The 20786-nt window shown below is 40.3% G+C and overlaps 1 protein-coding gene across 8 annotated transcripts in view; it reads left to right on the forward strand.

The window, feature by feature from the left end:
• The window catches only part of MKKS (McKusick-Kaufman syndrome), an 8530-nt gene extending 485 nt beyond the window's left edge, over positions 1-8045 (forward strand). The window contains exons 1-7 of one of the 8 annotated variants that reach the window (XM_017745324.1): positions 34-120; positions 916-1145; positions 2758-3653; positions 3768-4185; positions 4670-4845; positions 5491-5601; positions 6048-8045. In XM_017745324.1, coding sequence (XP_017600813.1) covers positions 3195-3653; positions 3768-4185; positions 4670-4845; positions 5491-5601; positions 6048-6488 — 1605 coding nt within the window. In that variant the 5' untranslated portion in view covers positions 34-120; positions 916-1145; positions 2758-3194 and the 3' untranslated portion in view covers positions 6489-8045. Of the gene's footprint in view, positions 121-915; positions 1146-2757; positions 4186-4669; positions 4846-5490; positions 5602-6047 lie in introns of all 8 variants that reach the window. The other 7 variants (XM_017745319.1, XM_017745320.1, XM_008642008.2 and 4 more) reach the window with 7 other exon arrangements.
• The last annotated feature ends 12741 nt before the right edge of the window (positions 8046-20786 follow it).

The following is a 20786-nucleotide window of genomic DNA, read 5'->3' on the forward strand; positions in this document are numbered from 1 at the left end:
GAGGGCTCTTGGGCAGCTGCTTCCTCGGGCCCTCCTAGAGCGGGGAGAAGCCTCAGGTGCGCCGCGCCCGCGGTCTGTGCCCGAGGGAGCCGCTGCCCCCTCAGCCGCCCGCGCTTCAAGGTCGCTGGGACCCGGGGAAGGAGGAGAAGGAGCGGGTTGTGAGGGCTCCGGAGCGCGGTGCAGGGGTGGTTGGTGGAGCGTGTTACACCTGTCAGGGGCATGGCGTTGGGCGGGTGTAGGAGCATTTCCTCTCCGACTTGTAGCTTCGTAGCCGCTCAAACCAGTGAGGTATTTTGGTAGGAAGCTTGAGTATACGTGCGTTTTCTTTTTGAAGTAGGTACTTCTTGACGAAATCCCATAGAAAGTAGTGCTTTCCCGTTTCTTATTATATAAGGATTAATTTATTGTCTTTGTAATGGTGCCGCTTCTGAATACCATAAGGTGCTCAGGCAAAGCTGCACGAAGATAAAGTGGTGTCAGAAGCATCACACCTTGTTTCGCCTGCAGTTTGAAAGTTCTATATTCCCTTAGGAGCTCAGTTTGTCATTGAATTTTATTAATTAATTGGGGGGGAGGAGGGGAAGGTGTATTTTGCATCTACTTTTGGGCTTCAAATATTTACCATCTGAGCAGTAGCGCTTGTAATTAGCTAAAGCTTTGTTGTGTTTAAGATTTAGCATGCCAAAGCTCGAAGCAAATGCTGCAATTAACATTTCAAAATGTCTGAATTGGGGTTATTTTTGTAATTTTTTTTAGGTTCACAAAGTAAGGCTTTTTTGTTTAGTGTTTTAGTCATCTGCTGCAATGCAATTAAAAGTATTAACATTCAGCTTCATCTGTTCAGTGTTATTATTATAGAGTAAGAAAAAAAGGATTTCTAGGATATATTCAAAATAATAAATTATCTTTACCTAGGTAGATGCCAGTTTGCAATGGGTCTTAAAACCTTCTGGAAGGACTACAAAGTTCTGATTGTTGTGGGAGCTGGCCTTGGGCTGGTGCACGGGGGCTGGTTACACATGAAGTCCAGTCCTATCTTCCAAGTGAAGACAGAGGATTTTGTTCCAGAACCTGGGATTGTGACATTCATGATGCAAAGTGATCGCAAAAATAAAGAAAAGTAGCATTAGTACTTTGTTTTTTGGGTAAGTTGCCTAATTAGTTGTATCTGTGTCTTTGAGGGAGAAGATGAATTTATTGAGAATTTTCAAACAGGTACAGCCTTGGTATTCTAACTTTAGTCTTTCAGAGTTTTGTTCTTCTTTGAAACTGAGTTAATTTTTTGTACCTACGTGGACCCAAAAAGCGCATCATAAAATCTCAGAAACTACTGCTAAATCCCACTTGATGGGCTCAATTAAGTGAGGGTATTACATGTCTTAAAGATATCTAAAAACAAACTCCAGTAACTTCAAGAGAGTAATCGGACTCTATAACAGTATCCCTTCAGGCTCAAAACTGCCCAGAAATAATTGTGACTTGTAACATATTCTGTGTTCATAGGGATGGTGATTACAATAGAGAATGAAACAAAATGAAGTACAAGTGTAAATACTGTAGAGTTTGCATAGAAATGTAAATAAACATTGATTTAAGTTTTACTGTTTTAAGAACTGAAAAACTTTCTTGGTTGGCATCTTGAAGTAAGAAACCTTTGTTTGAGCCAGATTTCTTAAAATTGTTTGGACATCAAAAGCTGTTGTTTCTGTTGCCTGGCAAGCACTGCTGACTAGTTGAGTTCTTTTGTTCTTGAGTAAAATCAGGTGAATATCGCTGTTGTTTTGATACTTCAGTGCAATTCAGTGAAGTTTATGGTAGCCTGTTACTTATAGACCTGCTGGTAACAGTATAGACCAGTGGTCAGAATTGAAGTTATTAACAAGCGGGTATAATTGGTGCACTGTGTTTGTAGTAAAATCATATTAGTAGATTTTCTCAGTTAAAAAGCATTTTAGCATATGTAGGCCAGTTGTACGAGGTCCAACGAGGCCCAGTGCCATGTCGTGCACTTGGGTCACAACCCTGTGCTAAGCTACAGAGAAGAGTGGCTGGAGAGATTCCTGGGAATGCTGGTGACAGCAACTGAACGTGAGCCAGCTGTGCCCAGGCGGCCAAGGGGATCCTGACCTGGATCAGCAATGGTGTGGCCAGCAGGACCAGGGCAGTGATTGTCCCCTCTGCTTGGCACTGGTGAGGGGCATCCTCTTTCAAAGAGGACACTGAGGTGCTGAATGAGTCCAGAGAAAGGCAATGGTCCTGTGAGGAGTGGCTGAGGGAGCTGGGGGTCTTCAGCCTGGAGAAAAGAAGGCTCAGGGCAGCCCCATTGCTCTCTACAAGCACCTGGAAGGAGCCTGCAGGCAGGTGGGGGTCGGTCTCTTCTCCGAAGTAACAAGTGATAGAACAAGAGGAAGTGGCCTCAGATTGCACCAGGGGAGGGTTACATTGGATATTAGGAAAACTGTCTTTACAGAAAGGGGTGGCAAGCACTGGCACAGGCTGCCCAGGGAAGTGGCTGAGTCACCATCCCTGGAGGTATTTAATGGATGCATAGATGTGGCACTTGGGGACATGGTTCAGTGGTGGCTTGGCAGTGCTGGGGAAAAAACAGAACTCGATCTTAAAGGTCTTTTCCAGCCACAATGATTTTGTGATGCAGTGTTTGTCCTTCTGTGACTTTTTTTGGTGAAAACTAAAATAGGTCAAGCTATACAATATCTTCATAAGATTATTCTAATAGCTTTCTGGTTTTTATTGTAGGTATAACTAACCTTGAAGGTTTTCATCTGTGACTGTTGCCAGAAAAGATGAAGAAAACTACCTGGAGTAGAAAGAACTTTCTGCTTGTAGCAGGACTGTCACTTATAGGTGTTCATTTAGGAAGCATGCTTGTAAACTTTGTTGCAAAAAAGTCTGCTCAATCTCATTCAGAAGCTAAAAGAGATCGTCATGAATGAAATGGCTTCCTGCTGTCACTCTCATGTTTTGCAACATGATTTAAGCCTCATTTTAAGAGAGCTGTGATGAGTGATTTCAGGAATGTTATGTTACTGTATGTACTGTTTCACACTGAAAATAATAATTCCTACCTGCAAAGAATTAAAAGCACTACTTTTAAAATTTAAAATTGCTGTAAGTTATAGATCCAAGTAAAAATGAATTGTTTTGTTGACTAGAATTAAAATCTTACCTTGACAATGTCTCGCCTTGAAGCTAAAAAGCCTCCGTTATTTATTAGTGAACCTTTAACTAGAGATGCGGTGAGTCAGTCGCTGTCTTTGCTGAGTGGAATATTAAAATCTTCCTATGGTCCTGCTGGCCGACTCAAACAGCTCCACAATGGTGTGGGGGGTTGTGTTTGTACCACTTCCCAATCCTCAGCCCTCCTGGGGCACCTTTCCACCAGCCAGCCTGTGCTGCGTGTCCTGACAGCCTCTGTACAGAACCATGTGTCACGTTTCAGTGACTGTGGCTTATTCACTGCCATTCTGTGCTGTGGCTTCATTGAAAATTTCAGGAGCCTGAATGTTGCACCTTTTACTATCATTAAAATAAGCAAGCATCTTTTGAGTTTGTGCATGGACCACCTGAAATCTGAGGCTTGTGGCTGCCGGGTGTCCGTGGATTTTGGCAGTGTTGAGACTCTTGTTTGTTTGGTACGTAGCATTTTAACAAGCAAACCTGCTTGCATGCTTAATAAAACAGAAGTTGATCATCTCACCACATTGGTTTTAAAGGCTTTTATATTTACTATTCCATGTCATGTTCAGACTAATGCTGTTTTAGGGAAGTGTATGATAGTACCTGTGAAAGGTAGAAGAGTTGTGGATTCTACAGTTCTTCCTGGACTGCTGATAGAAACGCCAGAATTTCAATGGGGAAAACCACTTGCTGTCAAAAGGACTGGTTCAAACACGATCAAGACTGCACTTTTCAGTGTGTCCATGTCAGGAGATGGCTTTAACGCCGAGGAAGGAACTATAGCAGTCCATCACGGAGTTTCTCTGGAAATGTCGGAGCTGAATCAGTTGCTTAATGTGGGGAAGCAGCTGGTTAAGGACGAGGTGGGCCTTGTAATGTGCCAGAAAGTGATGCATCCATCCTTGAAGCAGTACCTGAAGGAGAACGGTGTCATTGCTGTGGACAGGGCTGGGCTGTCTCTGATGGAGCCCCTGGGCCGCATGACAGGTAATGAGCCAGTTCTCTGCTCTGAACCCTTGGCCTGGAGCTTTCATTGTAAGGTGAACATTACCTGGGGTGGTGTCATTGCAGAGGAAGGAGTCTCTTATTTCACTCTGTATCCTACCTTAGCAGCTGAGCAGGAGTTGTTCTTGTCTAGTCTGAAAACCATTTTTTGAGGTGAGACTGGTCTTCTGCAGGCCATAGGTGTTATTACTGCTTGCTGCATGAGGGATATCCAATTCCAGTAACTTTATTTTCAAACTCTGATTCAAGGCAAATGAAACAATTACTTTATTTTATCTCAAACTACCACCAAGTCCTGCACTTTGAATGTGTTGGTTTCTGTTTGTGATTTCCTGTGAAATCATAGCTATTGGACAATGTATATAGTTTTAAAAGGCAAGAGGAATAAAGTTTATACTTTATGAAATGTATCTGCTAGCTGTTATGATGGTACAGCATACTGTTTTCTGCTTTTTTTAATTGACAGGTTCACAGCCTATAGCTTCCATACATTCGTTGTCTCCTGCCTGTTATGGCAGCTTGAAAGATTTGTGCCTTGAGAGTTTTGCTTCAAAGCCTTTTCTGCATCTAATTCCGGAGGACACGGTTATCTGCAGCCTGATACTCTGTAACAGAAGTGAAACAGCATGGGATGAGCTGAAGGTAGGCAAGTTTTCTTCAAATCTTTTCTTGGAAAGTCACGTTTTTAATGGAAAAATAAAATACTGAGAAATATTAAATACACTGAGTTTAGAAACATAATTTTTTTGGTACATAAATGAAATTTGTTTCTAGGATTTCAAAATCCTTGAAGTGGTCATGTTCGTTTAATGTGTCTTTTAATACAGGAAGTTGTTTAGGGACAGACACATCTTTCACCTGTTCTTGATGCCAGTGCTGGATAAATATTTTCATTCTCATTACTTGGTCTATGAGAACATAAAAATAAAAACTGCCTAGCAAAAAGCCAGCAGCAACACCTACAATGATAGTCAAGCATTGTTTTGCATTGAATAGTTGGCCTGGAAATGTCATTGATACTGATTGACTTTTTATATATAGCCCTGTTTTGAAAAAAAATGAATAAAATGCAGCTTTTTATTTCTGCTTTTCCATAGTGTGGACAAATAAAGAAAATTTCTCATTAAGTGAACATGGGTTTGGAAATCACTCAGCAGCTTTATATCTACGTGTAATTCAAGTTTATGGAATCTGTACCAGAAACTACTGAAAATTTGGGGAAATTTTCAATGGGGAAAATTCCTATTAATCATGGTATGTCTGACAAGAATTTCATATGATTTTCAGCGTGTCTGTGAAACTGCAGAACACGTGTTACAGTTAACAGTGAAGGAACCTTTGGCATTATTAGGAGGGGGCTGTACAGAAACTCACCTGGCTTCATACATAAGACATAAGGTATGTAAGACATCAGGGTTTCAAAGATGCTTAATATACTTGAGAAACAAGAATTTATGTAGAATCACTGCAGCAGTTAAAACACTTGTCTCTTTCTGGATTAATGTGGCATTTTTGCTAACTACTAATATGAAATAAAGGCGTCTGTTTGAAGCACTCCGTTTTAATTATGTCTTTTTAACACTATATTTGTACTCGTTAATCTTTAGGTATCTATTATAGTAATTGCATGTTTTTAAGTGTTAAAAATATGTAGATTTTTTATATTGAAAGATGATAATACATCTTTGACTCCTATTGTGGAATAATCATGACCTAAACATTTTTAGTTAGAACTGAACCATGTGTTTCGGGGAAAGATGCAGCAGCATGATACATAAAATTTAAAATTATTTCTGTAAAACAGTGTTCTAACTTTGCTTTCCTGGTTCTGGTTTCTTTTTTAGAGTTCCACTCTGCCTGACAGCACTTTCAAAGACCTAGATTGTTCTCAGACGCAATACCAATTGGTTGCTGATGGGTTTTGCCGTTCCCTGGAGTCTGTAGCTCACTCTCTGAGTCATGATGATGGAGAAATTCTTATAGACATGGTTTATGGACACTGTTGGTTTGTTCCATCAGGTTCTCCCTGTGTCTCAAAGTGGTCAGATTTAGTTTCAAAATGCGGCTGTGGGATGAATGGTAACACAGAGGACCTCAGCTGGAGGTTTTTGCAAGGCCAGTCTGGGTCTCCTGTTGTGCAGGGCTGCCCTCAAGAGCCCTCAGTAAAGGTTACTGACCTCCTGACTCTGGATTGCTTTGCTGCCAAGTGCAGTGGCCTGCAAGTAGCTCTGGAGACAGCCAACCTGATTTTGGATCTTTCATACATAATTGAAGATCAAAATTAGCTCTGATCTAACGAGATTTGTGTTGTATAGCAAGACACTGGGTTGAAAGCAGGATAATGTATAATGTGTTAAAACACTTGAATTGGTTAGAATGTGGATAACACACAGAAATTTTAAATTCAACAGTTGGCCACTGAGTGCTATTCTCATTGTTAACCTACTGTGCTCTCAAGCATTTTCAAATGTTCAACCTGTTACCTCTGCATTAAGGAAAGTTTTGGATGTTTGTTAGCTCTGTGGCATCTTCAAAGGAAAGGGAAAAATGAATTCACTAGCTGAGAAAACATGTTATGTATTAGAATTTATATAGTCTCAACAAAAGCTTTACACATTCAAAGAGACGTATTGCAGCAGAATTTTGTCACTGAAACTTTTAATTTTATAGGTAAAAAAGGCTTGGCTTGGCAGATGCCTTGAGCCCCTTGTTTTTAATTTTGTTCTGAATTTTTCGTCACCATACACTGCATGCAGTTTCTGTTTCTAAATGGCTGAAAGATTTTAATTCATATATGTAATTTATTTAAGAAGTTATAAAAACTTTAACCTGGAGCTCTTAAGGTAGCAGGTAGCTAATAGAAGATTTGAAAAGAAATCACAGTCTAGGTGGAAAAAAAAAAAGTCAAATGGACCTTGATTGTCTTCTGTGGGATACAGGACAGTCTATAATGAAGTTTCTATCATTTAAGCAAAGCTGCAAGAAAGAATGTCCCACTTACCATTCAAGTAACTGACTATGCATGGCTTCTTTTAATGAAGTAAGGCTTTAAGCTGCTGAGGCTTGTTTTGATCTTTAAATAAGACTGTAGACTGAATGATCAAAACTTTTTCTCATTCTCAGCTTGCATGCAAGATCAAAAAGGGTGTTAGAGTTTCTTACTTAAGCTCATTTTCTCTACCACTTTTCTTCTCCCTTTTTGTTTTCAGTCACAAGGGACAAATTGTTCATGGTGTGTTTCCAGAAAACATCCGAGTCAGTTGTAGTCTAGTCTGCTTATGTTTTTCCTGGTCTCTTAAGTTTTAATATATTTATTTAATATAAGCAGTAGAATTGTTATGTATAACTCAGTTTTGAAATATGTAATTAAAAACAGATCTTTCCAGACCTTTTGTACCAAGTCCTTTTAATTTTAAGAGTATAAGTAATCATTTTCTCACTGGGAAAAAATGAAGAGTTATTTAAAGTTCTTTATCTTTTTATGACCTGAAATGATTGCTTCAGTGCTATAAGGCATCCTTTGGGGACTTGTGGGAGAATGTTACAAGGGTTGAGAATGGAGGCTCTTCAAAGCTGGTTACTGAAAAGGCTGCTTTTATATCTTGATCCTCCCGTATGCCATGAACTATATGAAAACATCAGGAATAATGAAGCCAAATGATGGTGTGTATCTTAAGGCACAGAAGAATCTTGGTAATACTTAATCTAATTGTGATTCTCCAGCTCAGTGCTGAATTATACTATTTTACTTCCTATAATAGCAGCTTGTTATGCAGTGTGAAAAATGTTGAGTTTAGTGACTACAGCTGTGAAGTGAAAATTAAAACAATATTCAAGTAGAAGAAGTTGTGAGCGTTCTTTTGTCTTGGTATCTGAAGGTCGGATCACAGCTCTTGAATTAGAGCTGACAATGGTTTTTATTCTCCCCCAAAGAAATTTGCAGATTAGAAAACTGAAAAAAATAAATTTAGTTTTTGGTAAGTAGCTAAAATTTCATTTATACCTGAACTAAAAGATTGTTTCGTATATAGATAATTTTAATAACGATGAATTTTTTTCTCCTACTGTGATTAAAAAGGATAAATAAGCAGCTTGCTGTGCTGTTTGTGGACAGTTCTTAGTTATACTGCAGTATGCTTGAACCTTTAGTGGTTAGTGTTGCCTCATCTTTGAGGGGTAACATAGGAGGAGTACAACTTCGGATACTTTTTAAAATCCAAGTAAAAAGAATTTTGTCTCTCATATACAGCAACATAAAGTAACTTTTTTGAACTTTCATGTTTTCTGATAAAATTTGGGTACAAAAATGGTTGGGTTTCTCCCTGTGTTTTAAAGTTGACAAAACGAAGTATAATGCCTCTGAGAGGCCACTATGGTTTTATTCCTGTTCCTTTTGATATTTGAAGTTTGTTCAGTGGGAAATATTAGCATTACATAAGTATTAAGAGACAAGTGTTTTCTGATCATGACCTCAGTCATGTCTGATTTCCACAGATTGCTCAGAGGCTGTTAATTTAAACTTCAGTAATTCTACTGATAATGCACAAGAAGTATGAACGTTCATTTCCAGCCTTCTCAGCTGTGTTCGTGCTCCAGGCTAGAAGGAGAAATAAAGGAGTGCCGATATTATAATCACTCAGGTCAACATACTTAAGTAAGATGCCAGTGTAATACAGCTGCTCCTCAGTTCAGTATTTGTTTGCTATTTCAGTTCCCATTTGATACTTAAAACTTCAAAGGGAAGACTTGAAAATGCTGATTAATTAAGGGATCTTTTTTCCTACTATTGTGACCTGTTTCAAGCAGATGCACCATTAAATAATATTATTTTGGCATTGGTTAAGAATGCATGCCTGTTTTTCATTGATTCTGCTTCTTTTCTGTGACTTTGTAGTCACTCTGAGCCATATCTAAAGTCTTTTCCTGTCTATTCTATCTATAAAATGGGAACAAAGATTTGTGGGTGAAGAGTTCTAAGATCCAGATGTAAAGTGAAAAACTACTTGCTGCACAGGAACAAAGAAAAAGATATTTTAAAATAACTCAAATCCTTGATAAAATATTAGAGTAATTTCATTAAGGGAGCTTTGATTAGGATTTCATGTTGACTCCTTAAATTATTTTGCTGGGTAAAACACCACGTTTTTTTTATATTGAACCTGGATGCATTTTCTTGTTCTCTGAAGTTCCAGCAGCAGTATATCACTGTTGCTACCAGTATTATGATTTATTGCTTTGCATCTTCAGTACAGACACACACAGAAATATGACCTTAAAGCTCTGTGCAGATATGGTTGGAATTCAAGATGAGCAATGTCAGACATGTCAGCAATCCTTACTGTGTCGTGTCTTCAGAGTCTGTGCTCTGTGTTTCAGAGTAGATGTTCAAATGATGCTAATCCTGTCAGACAGGCTAGAAACAGATTTGTGAGTTTGGGAAACCTAACCTTACTATATTGTTAGTGTAACACTGGTTTGTTGGTTTATAACCTTGAATTATTTTTTTAATTCAAGTGTTTGGGCTTTTTCGGCTGACCAGCCGTTTACAGTGTTAATCTGTCCCAGTAAGGAAAGAGAATATTGATTGCTGTCAAATCTTGTAAGGAAAATAGTGCCCAGAATATCACAAGCACAGTAGAGCATGTACAAAATAATTCACCTTACCTGAAACCTCAATTCTTGAATTTTACTTGTGCCCTTATGTTGCTGTGCTGGTTAGCAAAATGTGGTATTTCTCACATTTTCAGCAGTGCCATGTGAACTGAGTCATGTAAGTATTACACTCTTCAATCTCAGGAAAATCAATATCTTTGAGTCAGTCAATGTCGTAGGAAGAACTTTAACTGGATCTGCATTTACTGCTGTTCTGAAGATGCAGAACCAGTTGGACTTCATTGCAAAGGGACTGCCTCCAGCATGCTCACAATCTGCCAGCCAGGCTTTTCGAGAAGCCATATTACAATGGTTAGTTCTAGAATATTAGTAGCTTTTATCCATTATTGTAAATATGGGTTATTTCTATGTTTGCCAGCAGAGACAAGATGCACAGTACTAATAACTGTTTGACTGGTAACACTGTGATCTTAAATTCTCATTTAAGAAATACCTTTACTTTTTGTCTGTATGCATAGCCTGGTTTAAATTAGTCTTGCACATAGTAAGTTCAAAAGCATATACAAATTTATTCTTTATGCAGAAGCAGAAATGTAGTTGCAGTGTATGTAAGTAGAGCCACCATGTCATTATTCCAGTCACCAATAAAATTAATTGCAGAATAGGTTCCAGGATTGGGCTGGGAACTTTGTAGTTTAACTCTGCTGACTTCCGTTATTCTTGACCTAACCATTAAACACATTTTATTTTCATACCTTACTGCAAACGTCTCTATAAACTTGTGCTTTTAAATCTGCTTGCACATGAAAAGCTTTTATTCAAGCTTTCATCATGTGCCTGGAAGGCCCCAGCTGTGTGTGTCTGCCTTGTGCAAACTGATTACTGGTGTCCTTGTTATTTTCTGTCCTGACAACATCAGCTCTCTTCAGGTACACATTAAATACACATTAAATACTAGCTGCTTATTATTTTAATACTATTACGTGCTGTCTGCTAAGCATTTGTGTGGCAGCACTGTGATGTCAACAGCTATTCCTCATGGTAACCTTTTTATAAACCATCAAGTCTAGAGTCTTTTTCTTTAAGGCTTTATGATATTGGTAGACTGTTATGTTATCCCTGGTAAAAAAAATGTGAGTTTTGGGAAAAATTAGTTCCCTAATCTGTGGTGATGACTCGGAAGGATCCTGAGTCACCATCTGCATGTGGGCTGTGCAGGCTTTGCTGATGGATGGTACACTTGGGCAATGGCTGAGTGGTTTTTTCAGGGAATTGTAGGGATGGTGGTACTTCCAGTTCTTGGAAGACTTTGTGACTTTAAGAGCCATAAGCAAAACTATTTCCCCCTCATTTATTAATCTTTGTAACAATATTTTTCCTGCAATGTGCCTGCCCAGCTGCTTGCTCACCCCTCACCTCAACAGAGGGAGAAAACAGGATGAAAAACCTCCTGGGTCAAGATAAACCTCTCCTGCCATTTTTCCCACACTTTTCCTCTAAATTCCTCGCTGCCAAGTGGCATTTTGCCCTTTTTTAGATGTGTTTAAGCAGAGCTGCCACAGTCCTAGGGCTGAGGGCTCGGCTGTGCCCGGTGGTGCAGCTGCTGGAGCTGGGCGGGAGCCCCCTGCTCCCCTCAGAGCTCCTGAAGTACCTCACAGGGAGCCATTTTGTGAGCCCTCACGAAGGCTGCTGAAGGGTGTGGGAAAATGGCTGCGTTTAAAAACCTGGAGCCAGGGAAGAGCACTAGAGCTGTCAGCAAAGCCTAGTCCTGGGGGAGGTGCTGAGAAAATGGGGTTTTTCCTTGTTCAATGAGTACTTGAGGAGGGATAGGCACCCCTAGAGATCAGCTAGCCAGAGAGCTGACCTCAGATAATGGGCAGGGGCAAAGAAAAACCCGGCTTCTCTTTGACGAGGGTGATATAAAGCTGTGGTTGCTGATGCTTCTTTTCCAGGCCTCCTGTGACAAGCTGCCCTGCTCCCCTCAGAGACAGAACCCAGGGAACTACCTGTGGAGAAACAAGGGTCGATGGTGTGCATAAGGACTGGGGAGCTTCCAGAACGTGGGCATTTCTGAGATCACTTCCCAGTATCTTTGGGAAGGGAAATGGCCCAGCAACACTTCATGAGCGAGTTCAGACGGGAAGACCACCTACCCACACCCATAAAGGCCTTCTCAGGAGTGGTCTGAGGATACAAATGTGTATGGGATAGAGACAGAGGATTGACCCACGGCCCCTCCATCATCGTGTGTGCTGCAGTCCATGAGATGACTCCAAAAAGTGAGTTTTTCTACATTTACTTTGCACCAGCACTGTGCCTGCTAAGCAGGGAGTTGTGTGACATGGCTGGCTGTCTATGCCAACCTTTTTTCTGGTTTTTTTGCCTTTCATTTTTAAGCAAGCAAGGACATATTTCTCCTGTAACTAACAAAGGCAGGACAAATTCTTCACTTGGTTTTACATGCCTTAACCCTGGTATGCTGTATTTCTTCTTTGGGATCACTAGCAGAGGCAAAGAAAGGAAAATTAGATTTTTAGTTTTTACTTGAGTTCTTTTTGGGTATTTAAAATCATGATCCTAGAAAGCATGACCTGAAACTGCCTGTCCCTGTATCACTCAAGTGTCATGTAGTTGTGATCAGCATTGCACTGACTTCCATGCTTTGTGTTTGACCCAGATATCTTTGCTGAATCAGGTTTTGAACTGTCCTGTCATGATACTTTACTTGCAAAAGTGAATTTGTGCATAAATTATTCTTTTTTGTTCCATAAATTGTTTGGTCTGGCCAGTCAGATGTGTTGATGTTCCACAGCTGGGAGCATTTCTAATTGAAAGTTGTTCTCCGCTGAAACATGGTTATTTGGGTAGTAGCTAAGACAGCTGAAGATGACCTTGCTGTTTATCTTTGAAATTAACTAATTAGAAGAATATAATACAAAATGCTAAGAAAGTGGAATACTTGAACCCTGTATTGAATAATCTGGTCTCCTCTTTTTTTTATTGGTATAGTGTGAGCTTTTCCAAATAAAGAACTGATCTCCAAAGCAAAGCAGCAGAGAAATTAGTTTAGATTTCTAATAACATAAATTGCTGTGCAAAATCTTCCTTTGGGTACTGAAAATATTATAGCATCAAATAAAATTTTTAAAAAGCTGTATGCACGTGATGTCTTTGTGAATGTAAAATCCCTTCTAGGAGTTCTTTATATGAGTGTTCCACAGAAGGGAAAAATTCTGAGGGGAGTGTGAGTGCACGTGTCCTGGTTTTAGGTGTTAAGAGGATCTGTTTAATCAAAATGGCTGCTAAAAGAAAAATCTTACTAAAGCTGCATGTGAAACAGCAGATGTCACTCCAGTTTTTATGCTGGGGCCAGAGAAGAATTTGCTTCACTGCAAGAATAACTCATGCATGGCATTATCGCTTATGTTTAATATAGTGTGTTAAGGAATAGATGGAATACATCACAGAATTTTTGAGATTAACTGTGGATTGCTGGAGTAAATACCAGAGAAATGCTGTTTCTGGAGTGTCTCCATTTGGAGCTGTGTATGCTGGCTTGGGGTGGAACCAGTTTGTGAAGAGCTGTGGGCAAGGAGTAACAACACATGCCTTATGCATGGAGTATGGTTAAAACAGCGTGGTTCTCTGTTAACTGAGAAAAATATACAGCTGCATGCCTGAACTGATCTAAGTGTTTTAAGGTTATATTATAATTAAGTTCATTTTAAGCAAACTACAGCAAATAGTCTGAAGGAGCAGTTTGTTTCAGTGTTCATACTTTGGTCATAACAATTGCTAAATTTATACTAAATTCATGTAGGAGCCCAGAATGAAAGTTTTAAGTTTTATGAAGTAGTGCTGATTGAAACAGGCACATTTTATATGACTTTATATGTATTGTGTTGCAAAATGTGGGCCAAAAATCTCATGGCAAGGTAGCAAAATTAGTTTCCTGAGCACAAAAAGAAACATAAGCATCCACAAATGCCATAGTAGGTTCTGTGAGTACTCAGTGCAATCTTAAGAATGTGGTTTTGGTTTGATTTGCACACTGGTAGGGGATCTAAAACCTACCTCGCTATTGGCCCTAAAGACACTAGAGTAGAAAGCAAGATTATTTCTGTATTATAGATTACTTCTAGTTGCTTGAAACTAATGACTTACTGGCATAAAGTCATCCAGAGCTACATCTGTCTGAATCTAGTGCCTGTAGAGAAACAAAGATAAAGTTATTTTTACATTGGAGGAAGAAAAGAAAAAAATGTTTTATGATATCAAAATGCATTTTAGGGGAAAAAGGAATAGTTCTACCTCTGAAAAAAAGCAGAGGTGAATTTACATTTTGCTGACAGACATTTTGCTTGAAGCTTTGCATAGTGAAAAGTGTTGCAGATAGTTATCTTTGTAACAAGTTAATATGAATGTCTCTTGAATGTGCATACCAGTCTTACAAGGATGACTTGCAATATTGGGAAATAGAGATTTATTTGCCACGATTCTTTGGTCATACCTAGCAGTTGCTGCAAGGTGCCAGGTAGGTGATATTAAAGGACTCAAAATAAAATACTTATCTATATTTATAGCTTCAGATAGAGAGTATTTGCCACCCTAAGTGATGACTGGGCATCGTGACTGGCAAAGGCAGCAGTAATTGTAAGGCACAAAATCAATTCCATAGCTGTAACAAATATGGTTTAAAGAACAGCCATGAAACACAGAGGAGAGTGGATTTGGAGCCACGGGCCAAGAGATTATTTCTCTACAGGGTGGAAAGAAAACACTCAATTTTGTCATAATTGTGTAGTAAGGCTCCCTGAATGGAGAATTAGGTTGATGTTTTCAGGTAGTAAAAAACACAGAGTAGTTTGGCAAGGATACTACGGTCTTAACTGTGTGTGTAGTAGAATGGATACCTGAAAAAAAAGCGCAGTGTATTGCATATACAAGCTTGAACTTTATTGGGTAAAGATGGGCAAACTCTGTCCCATATGCTTGTCCCTTGTGTTCAGTAATGTTTAATCAAGAATTCGTTTGAATTCCTACCCAGACATGCTCTCTATAGTTGTCACAGGAACAAAAGATTGGCCCTACCCAGGGCTCTGGCTATCAGCAGAAGTCCAGCTGAACACAATGTTTATCTCTGTTAGGGGCAAATCACTTAGATGAGAACTTGTGCCATAATGAAACACCCAGAAGCAGAAATGCTGTGCTTCAGCCTCTTCCTGGCAGAATCCTCAGGGACATGTTGGTAATGAATAGAGTTGACGAAATTATCTCAACAGAAGGTTCTTGGTGTGATGAATTTGAAGGTCTGTGTGGGTCTGGTTATTGTCAGAGTGAGGCAGGCTGTGCTCTGCCTGTCGACCTCGAATGGAGAACCTGGAGATTTTCTACTGGAAGTGCCTGGCTTCCAAAGAGCTCCAGCCAGATGGTGAGTGTGGGATCTGCTGCCTTCCCAGAGACCGCAAAAACACTCACTGGTTTCTTTTGGCCTTGAACAGTGTGCCAGGAGGTTGTTGTCATAGTGCTGAGTACTCAGCTTAGCTTGGAGGAGCTGGAGTTGATGAAATTCCATCCTTTTCAAATAGTGTGCTTATTTTTACTGTGATTGTCTGCGTTAAGCTTTTTTTGTCTCCTCTTCATTAAATGGTGGGATTACAGTGACTTGTAAGGCAAGAAAACCTGAGAGTCTGATTTTATTGCATTTTTTAAAAATTGGAATATTCAAAATTTGGGCCAGATCCTGGGAATGTCTGTTTCTTTTTTGCTCCGGGATATGAAAAGGTGTCATTTCCCCACCACCATGTTGAAAATTTGGTCTGTTTCTTGACAGTGTTTGAATACAGGAAGCACAAAATAAGATACAGACCAAAAAGACCATTTTCTCTGCCCTCAAAAGATATGAGTGATGATGAGACACAAAGTAAGGACACTTATGAGATAGAATTATTGTCATTCTCTATAGTGGCCTTTTAAGTGCTGAGGGAAGAACAGCAAGAACTCTCCTGGACGGCTGCTTTATCTTCTAGCAATCAGCAATTTAAGGACTTCTGTGTCAGGCTACATCTGGATTGTCAGTTTTAATAGGCACTCGTAGGACAATTTCTCAGTAATGCCTAAATGTGAATTTCTTTAGGTTTGTCTTTATTTGGAGCAACTAAAATCCGGCTCAGAAGAAAAGAAGTGGACAAAGCAATCAAGTCCTGAACTGATATTTCAGATCTGTGAAGGAGTATATCTAGGGCTGAGCCTTTTTGTGTGAGTTTTAAGAGCAGTGACTAAAAGACACAGTGAAATACAGATGTGGCAGGATGAGATCCAGAAGTGTTTATATGGACTGTCTCTGAGGCCCTGGATCACACTTTAGTGAGAGAGTTTCAGGCTCTGTTTTGGTCAGAAGAATATGAGCTCATGGAGGTCACTTTTATCTGCGTCAGGGACAGAGCGGAGGGCTGAGCTGGAGAGCCAGAGAGATTTATTGTATGAAAGCTGGGAAAGAAAGATGAAAGATGTGCATGTCCTGTTCTTGAGGTCTCTCAGTGTCCCTGTTCTGCCCACCCAGGCTCAATGCCATCTCTTCTAGAGCTCCCAGAATCAGATGGTAAGTCATAATACAAATTACTTAAAAATAAAAAAGAGATTTACAGGTGAAGCTACCCAGGGCACTTTCTTCATAGTGCAGGCACTCCAGACTGGGGTTATTCTGTAATAGCAAATATTTGAAGTGGTTTATGTTCCTGATGTCTAAATGGTCCCATTGCTCTGAGTAAACCAACGCAGTGAGTTGTTACAAGCATGCAAAACACAGATTAAAAAATACGACTGCCAAGTGCAGCGTAGGCTGGACAAACCACCTGTGATGGAGTAGTGACCTCTGTGGCAGGAGCAGCCTTCAATCATTCATAATGGGAGTGTCAGTAGTAAAAGACCACAACCTGAATTTAAAACATCTTTTAACCCACACTGGAGACATAACTTTGGACTTGTTTCCTGTCATGGTAATACAGTAAAATAAGCCCTATTTGTTTGGTTTTTTTAATGGGCATGAAGGAAGTGAGTATGGTTGATAATGCATAAAATCCTTGTGCTCCGTGGCAGCATCCCACAGCCCATGGGAGCACCCTAACTTCCAACCTGAGCCTTATGAGAGGAAGACATACATGTTTATTTCTGGGTTTTATTAAGAAAAAGGAAACAAAAAATACTCTTCAGTCAGAACTGTCTGCATATAAAAGAAAAGGGGCACAGTGACCCTCACTTAGATAATCCCCACAACAGAGCAAGTGTAGGGAGATGTGGCTTCCTGATGGGTTGGAAGAGGAAGCCTAATTTAGGATGCTGTAGGTCACACCTTACGCGGGAAGAGGTGGTATTTGATCTGTTGTCTCAGGAGTCCTAAACTCATGTCTTGCCTACAGAGGGCCTGAAATTTTCTACTTTACATCCACGTCCTTATGCATTAAAGAGTAAGTGTTCATTTGATCTGGGCATTTGGGATTTGGCAGCTTTATATCACAGTTCTCCTATACCTGTGTGTGAAGTTAATACTGAAGTCCAGGTTGAAACCTTTGAGATGCCCGTGATATCGAGGATGAGAGATTCCATTCTTCTAGACTTAGCTTCTTTTGCAAATTGCTTGACTAGGGAAACCATTAGAGAGGAAATCTGTGCCTTTTGCTGAATTTGTGCCTGGAGAAACTATGCAGATCAAAGAAAAGATTTGCTGCTCTGCTTTTCTTCCCTCTTCTATTTGTATCCTTTAACACTTTTGTCAGCTGCAGATGGGCAGTAAGTGAAGGACAGAGAAAGTGGCAGGTGTTCAATCCTTCCAAACCCTATCTCGTTTTAGTAAAAAAAAAAAAAAAGAATTTGAAGAGTTTGGTTGCTATGATAAAGCCAAGTCATCCATTACTCTGGCTTGCTGCAATGCTGTCACGGAACTGCAGGCAGGCTGCTGTGGTAAGGAACCTCAGCCCTCATTGTATTGGGACCTCAGCCCCAATCCTTTGGTTTAATTTGCATGAAGTGCGTGTAAAATTTGGAATGCTGGTAAAGTTGGGTTGCAAATGTGCATTTTACAGTCCTCTTGGTACTGGACATTTCAGAGCAGCTTAGGCCTTAGCAGTGTTCCTCCCTCAGTCCCAATACACCAGTGAAACACTTCTGTATTGCTTATATTGGTAATATTAAATGCACAGAACACGGCTGTTGAACTTGAGTTCTCTAAATATTTTAATTTTGGCTGGTGGGTGGGAATAGTGAGACCAAAGAGGTCAGAACCCCTGGTGCTCTGGTCTGTCCCTGTGCTTTCATTGCTGAGCTCCAACAGTTTAACCCACAGCCTTTTAATGCACTAAAACAATACTGAGCTATAAACTGGGGATTTCAGTAGCTAATTTGTAGATGTTTCAGTCCATTGTGTAGTGGGTGTGAGTCAGCTGTTGAACAGATGTCTTTGAGCCATTGTCCATGCCAGCAGTCAGTCTGTCCTTCATCTTTCCCCTTTGGAATAAACAATTGTGTTCTCAGTGGTTGTGGGGTTTTTTTGGTTTGGTTTGGTGGGGTTTTATTGGCTTTGCTGGTTTGTTTTGGCCAAGGACTGTTTTTGGAAAAGAGGAGCCAGAGCAGTATGAAGTCAGTTTTAAGCAAACCATAATGACACTAATATTTTGCACTAATACTCAGCCGTTGGCTATCTGTGTGGTACGCTGTGCTTGAAGGAAGATCTAGCCTGGATAAACAAAGGAGGTAAAGCTGGACAGCCTTTCTGACTGAAAGCTGTTTATTTGGCTCTATATTTATAACTGTTTTCTTTAATAAATACCTCTGTTTAGGAGGTACTGTTATGCCATATGTTTCAACAAATCGCATCTCAAGCAAGTCCTGATGGATGAAAAACATTTTGTGAAATGTCTAGGGTTTTTTGCCTGAAAAGGGTGAAAGTAATATATGAAGTCATGCACAGTGTATCCAGATGTTCTTCCAAGATCTACTCAAAAAGCATGTATTTTCCATGGTTTTAAAAGCAGAGAAGATAGAAACCCACTTCATTGGTCTGTCCAGTATGAATGCAAATAGCTCTTTTCCTAATGACAGTGTGGTATGAGTTCCATCTTTTTTTCCTAAGGTTCTACTACTTTTGGATGACAGGCACTATTTCTTTCACCTGAAGTTTTGTATCTAAAATGAGTATCTAACAAGTTTAACTTATTTTAAATGCAGTGTATAAAGCATCTTCCACCAAAAGCATCTGTTTTCCCTCCATATCTGGCCATGACCGTGTCTCAAGTCTTCTGTTTTAAAGACAAAATTTTAAAGTGACCTTGCTTATAGAAGCAGCTGTGTCCAGGACTATGTCTGAAAGTGTTTTCATGCAATTATTTTCTAATATATTTTCTTGGTTCACCTATTTATCTGTCCTAGCCTTTGCAAGGGGTAGAGTGTGTGGGGAATTACTTGCTATTCCATGAAATTAACAGGAGTGATCTCCAGCAGCACTGTCCAGGGGTGTGCTTTGTGTACTTGGAGAAATTGAAAAACTTTATTCTTTAATGCTTGCTGTTGATACTTATTTGAATTGCACCATCAAGAATGTCATGACATTCGGAAGACAGTTACATGCCACATCCCTGGGACTGTTCAAGGACAGGTTGGATGGGGCTCTGAGCACCCTGGTTTAGTGGAAGATGTCACTACCCATGGCAGGGGGGATGGAATCAGGTGATTTTTGAGGTCCCTTCCAACCCAAACCATTCTGTGATTCTGTGAGTGTTCAATGCTTCTGTCATATGCAGGATAATAATTCAGCCTTGGAGCAGTGCCGTATAATATGCAGCCTCTCACTACTCCTGGCTCAAGCAAACCAGTAAAGAGAATCATGGAATGGTTTGGGTTGGAGGGGCCTTAAAGCTCATCTAGTTCCAAGCCCCTGCTGTGGGCAGGCACGGATGCCACCCACTAGATCAGATTGCTCAGGGCCCCTTCCAACTGGTCTTGAATGTTTTCAGGGATGGGGCCTCCACAACTTATTCTAGGCAACATGTTCCAGTGTCTCACCACCCTCACAGTAAAGAATTTCCTCCTAATATCTAGTCTAAACCTATTCTCTGTCAGTTTGAAGCCATTCCTCTGTACTATCACTCTATGTCCTTGTCAAAAGTCCCTCTCCAGCTCTCTTGTAGTTCCCCTTTAGGTACTGACATGCTGGTATAAAGTCTGCTTGGAACCTTCTCCAGTCTGGACAACAACCCACCTCATGGAACCCATCATTTTTCCTGTTTTAATGTGCATGTTTCCATAATAAAAATGTCTGGGGTCACTTCAATATAGGTACTTGTTACTGTGGTTCAACACTTTTATATTTGCATGTTGATCACAAAGGCAGTAGCTGGCCATGGACTCTAAGTCACATCAGAACTCATCTCATATTGAGTCATTTTGACCTCCTGTATTTCACAGGTAAAGTGACTGTGACTTTACAGCCACCTGCCACAGCCAAAGGGACACAATCTCCAAAAGGCTCCAACCATTATCTTTCTAAAAGAAAGCATTCAGGCATCTGCGCTAGTCACAAACTGGTTCAAAGCAAAAATCACCAGTCATCTCTGACAGTCATCCCGTGGTAGGCTTGTGGTTTTCTAACTGCTTCACACCCACTCACAGCTCTCTGGTGCTGTGACTCAACTGCAGGAATGATTCTGTGCCTGGCCTAGAGCTACACGTGTCACTGTGCTGTTGTCAATCCACATCCAGGCAGTGCTCTTGGTTCTGACAGAGTTTGGTTACTTGGTGTGAGCTCTGAGCAGGGCAAGCCAGGGAAGCTCTGCACAGGCCCCTGCTCATCCTGAGCCTTCTGTGAAAGGGAAGGTATTGGCTGTTTTGTCCTTGCTGAGGTTCCTGTGTGCTCCAGCCTCTCTGCTGGCTGACAGGCTGTCCCTACTGATTTTTCTCAGTTCTCTTATAGCTGGCAG

The sequence above is a fragment of the Corvus brachyrhynchos genome, unplaced genomic scaffold (assembly GCF_000691975.1).
Source record: "Corvus brachyrhynchos isolate BGI_N302 unplaced genomic scaffold, ASM69197v1 scaffold69, whole genome shotgun sequence".
NCBI classification, from domain to species: Eukaryota; Metazoa; Chordata; class Aves; order Passeriformes; family Corvidae; genus Corvus; species Corvus brachyrhynchos.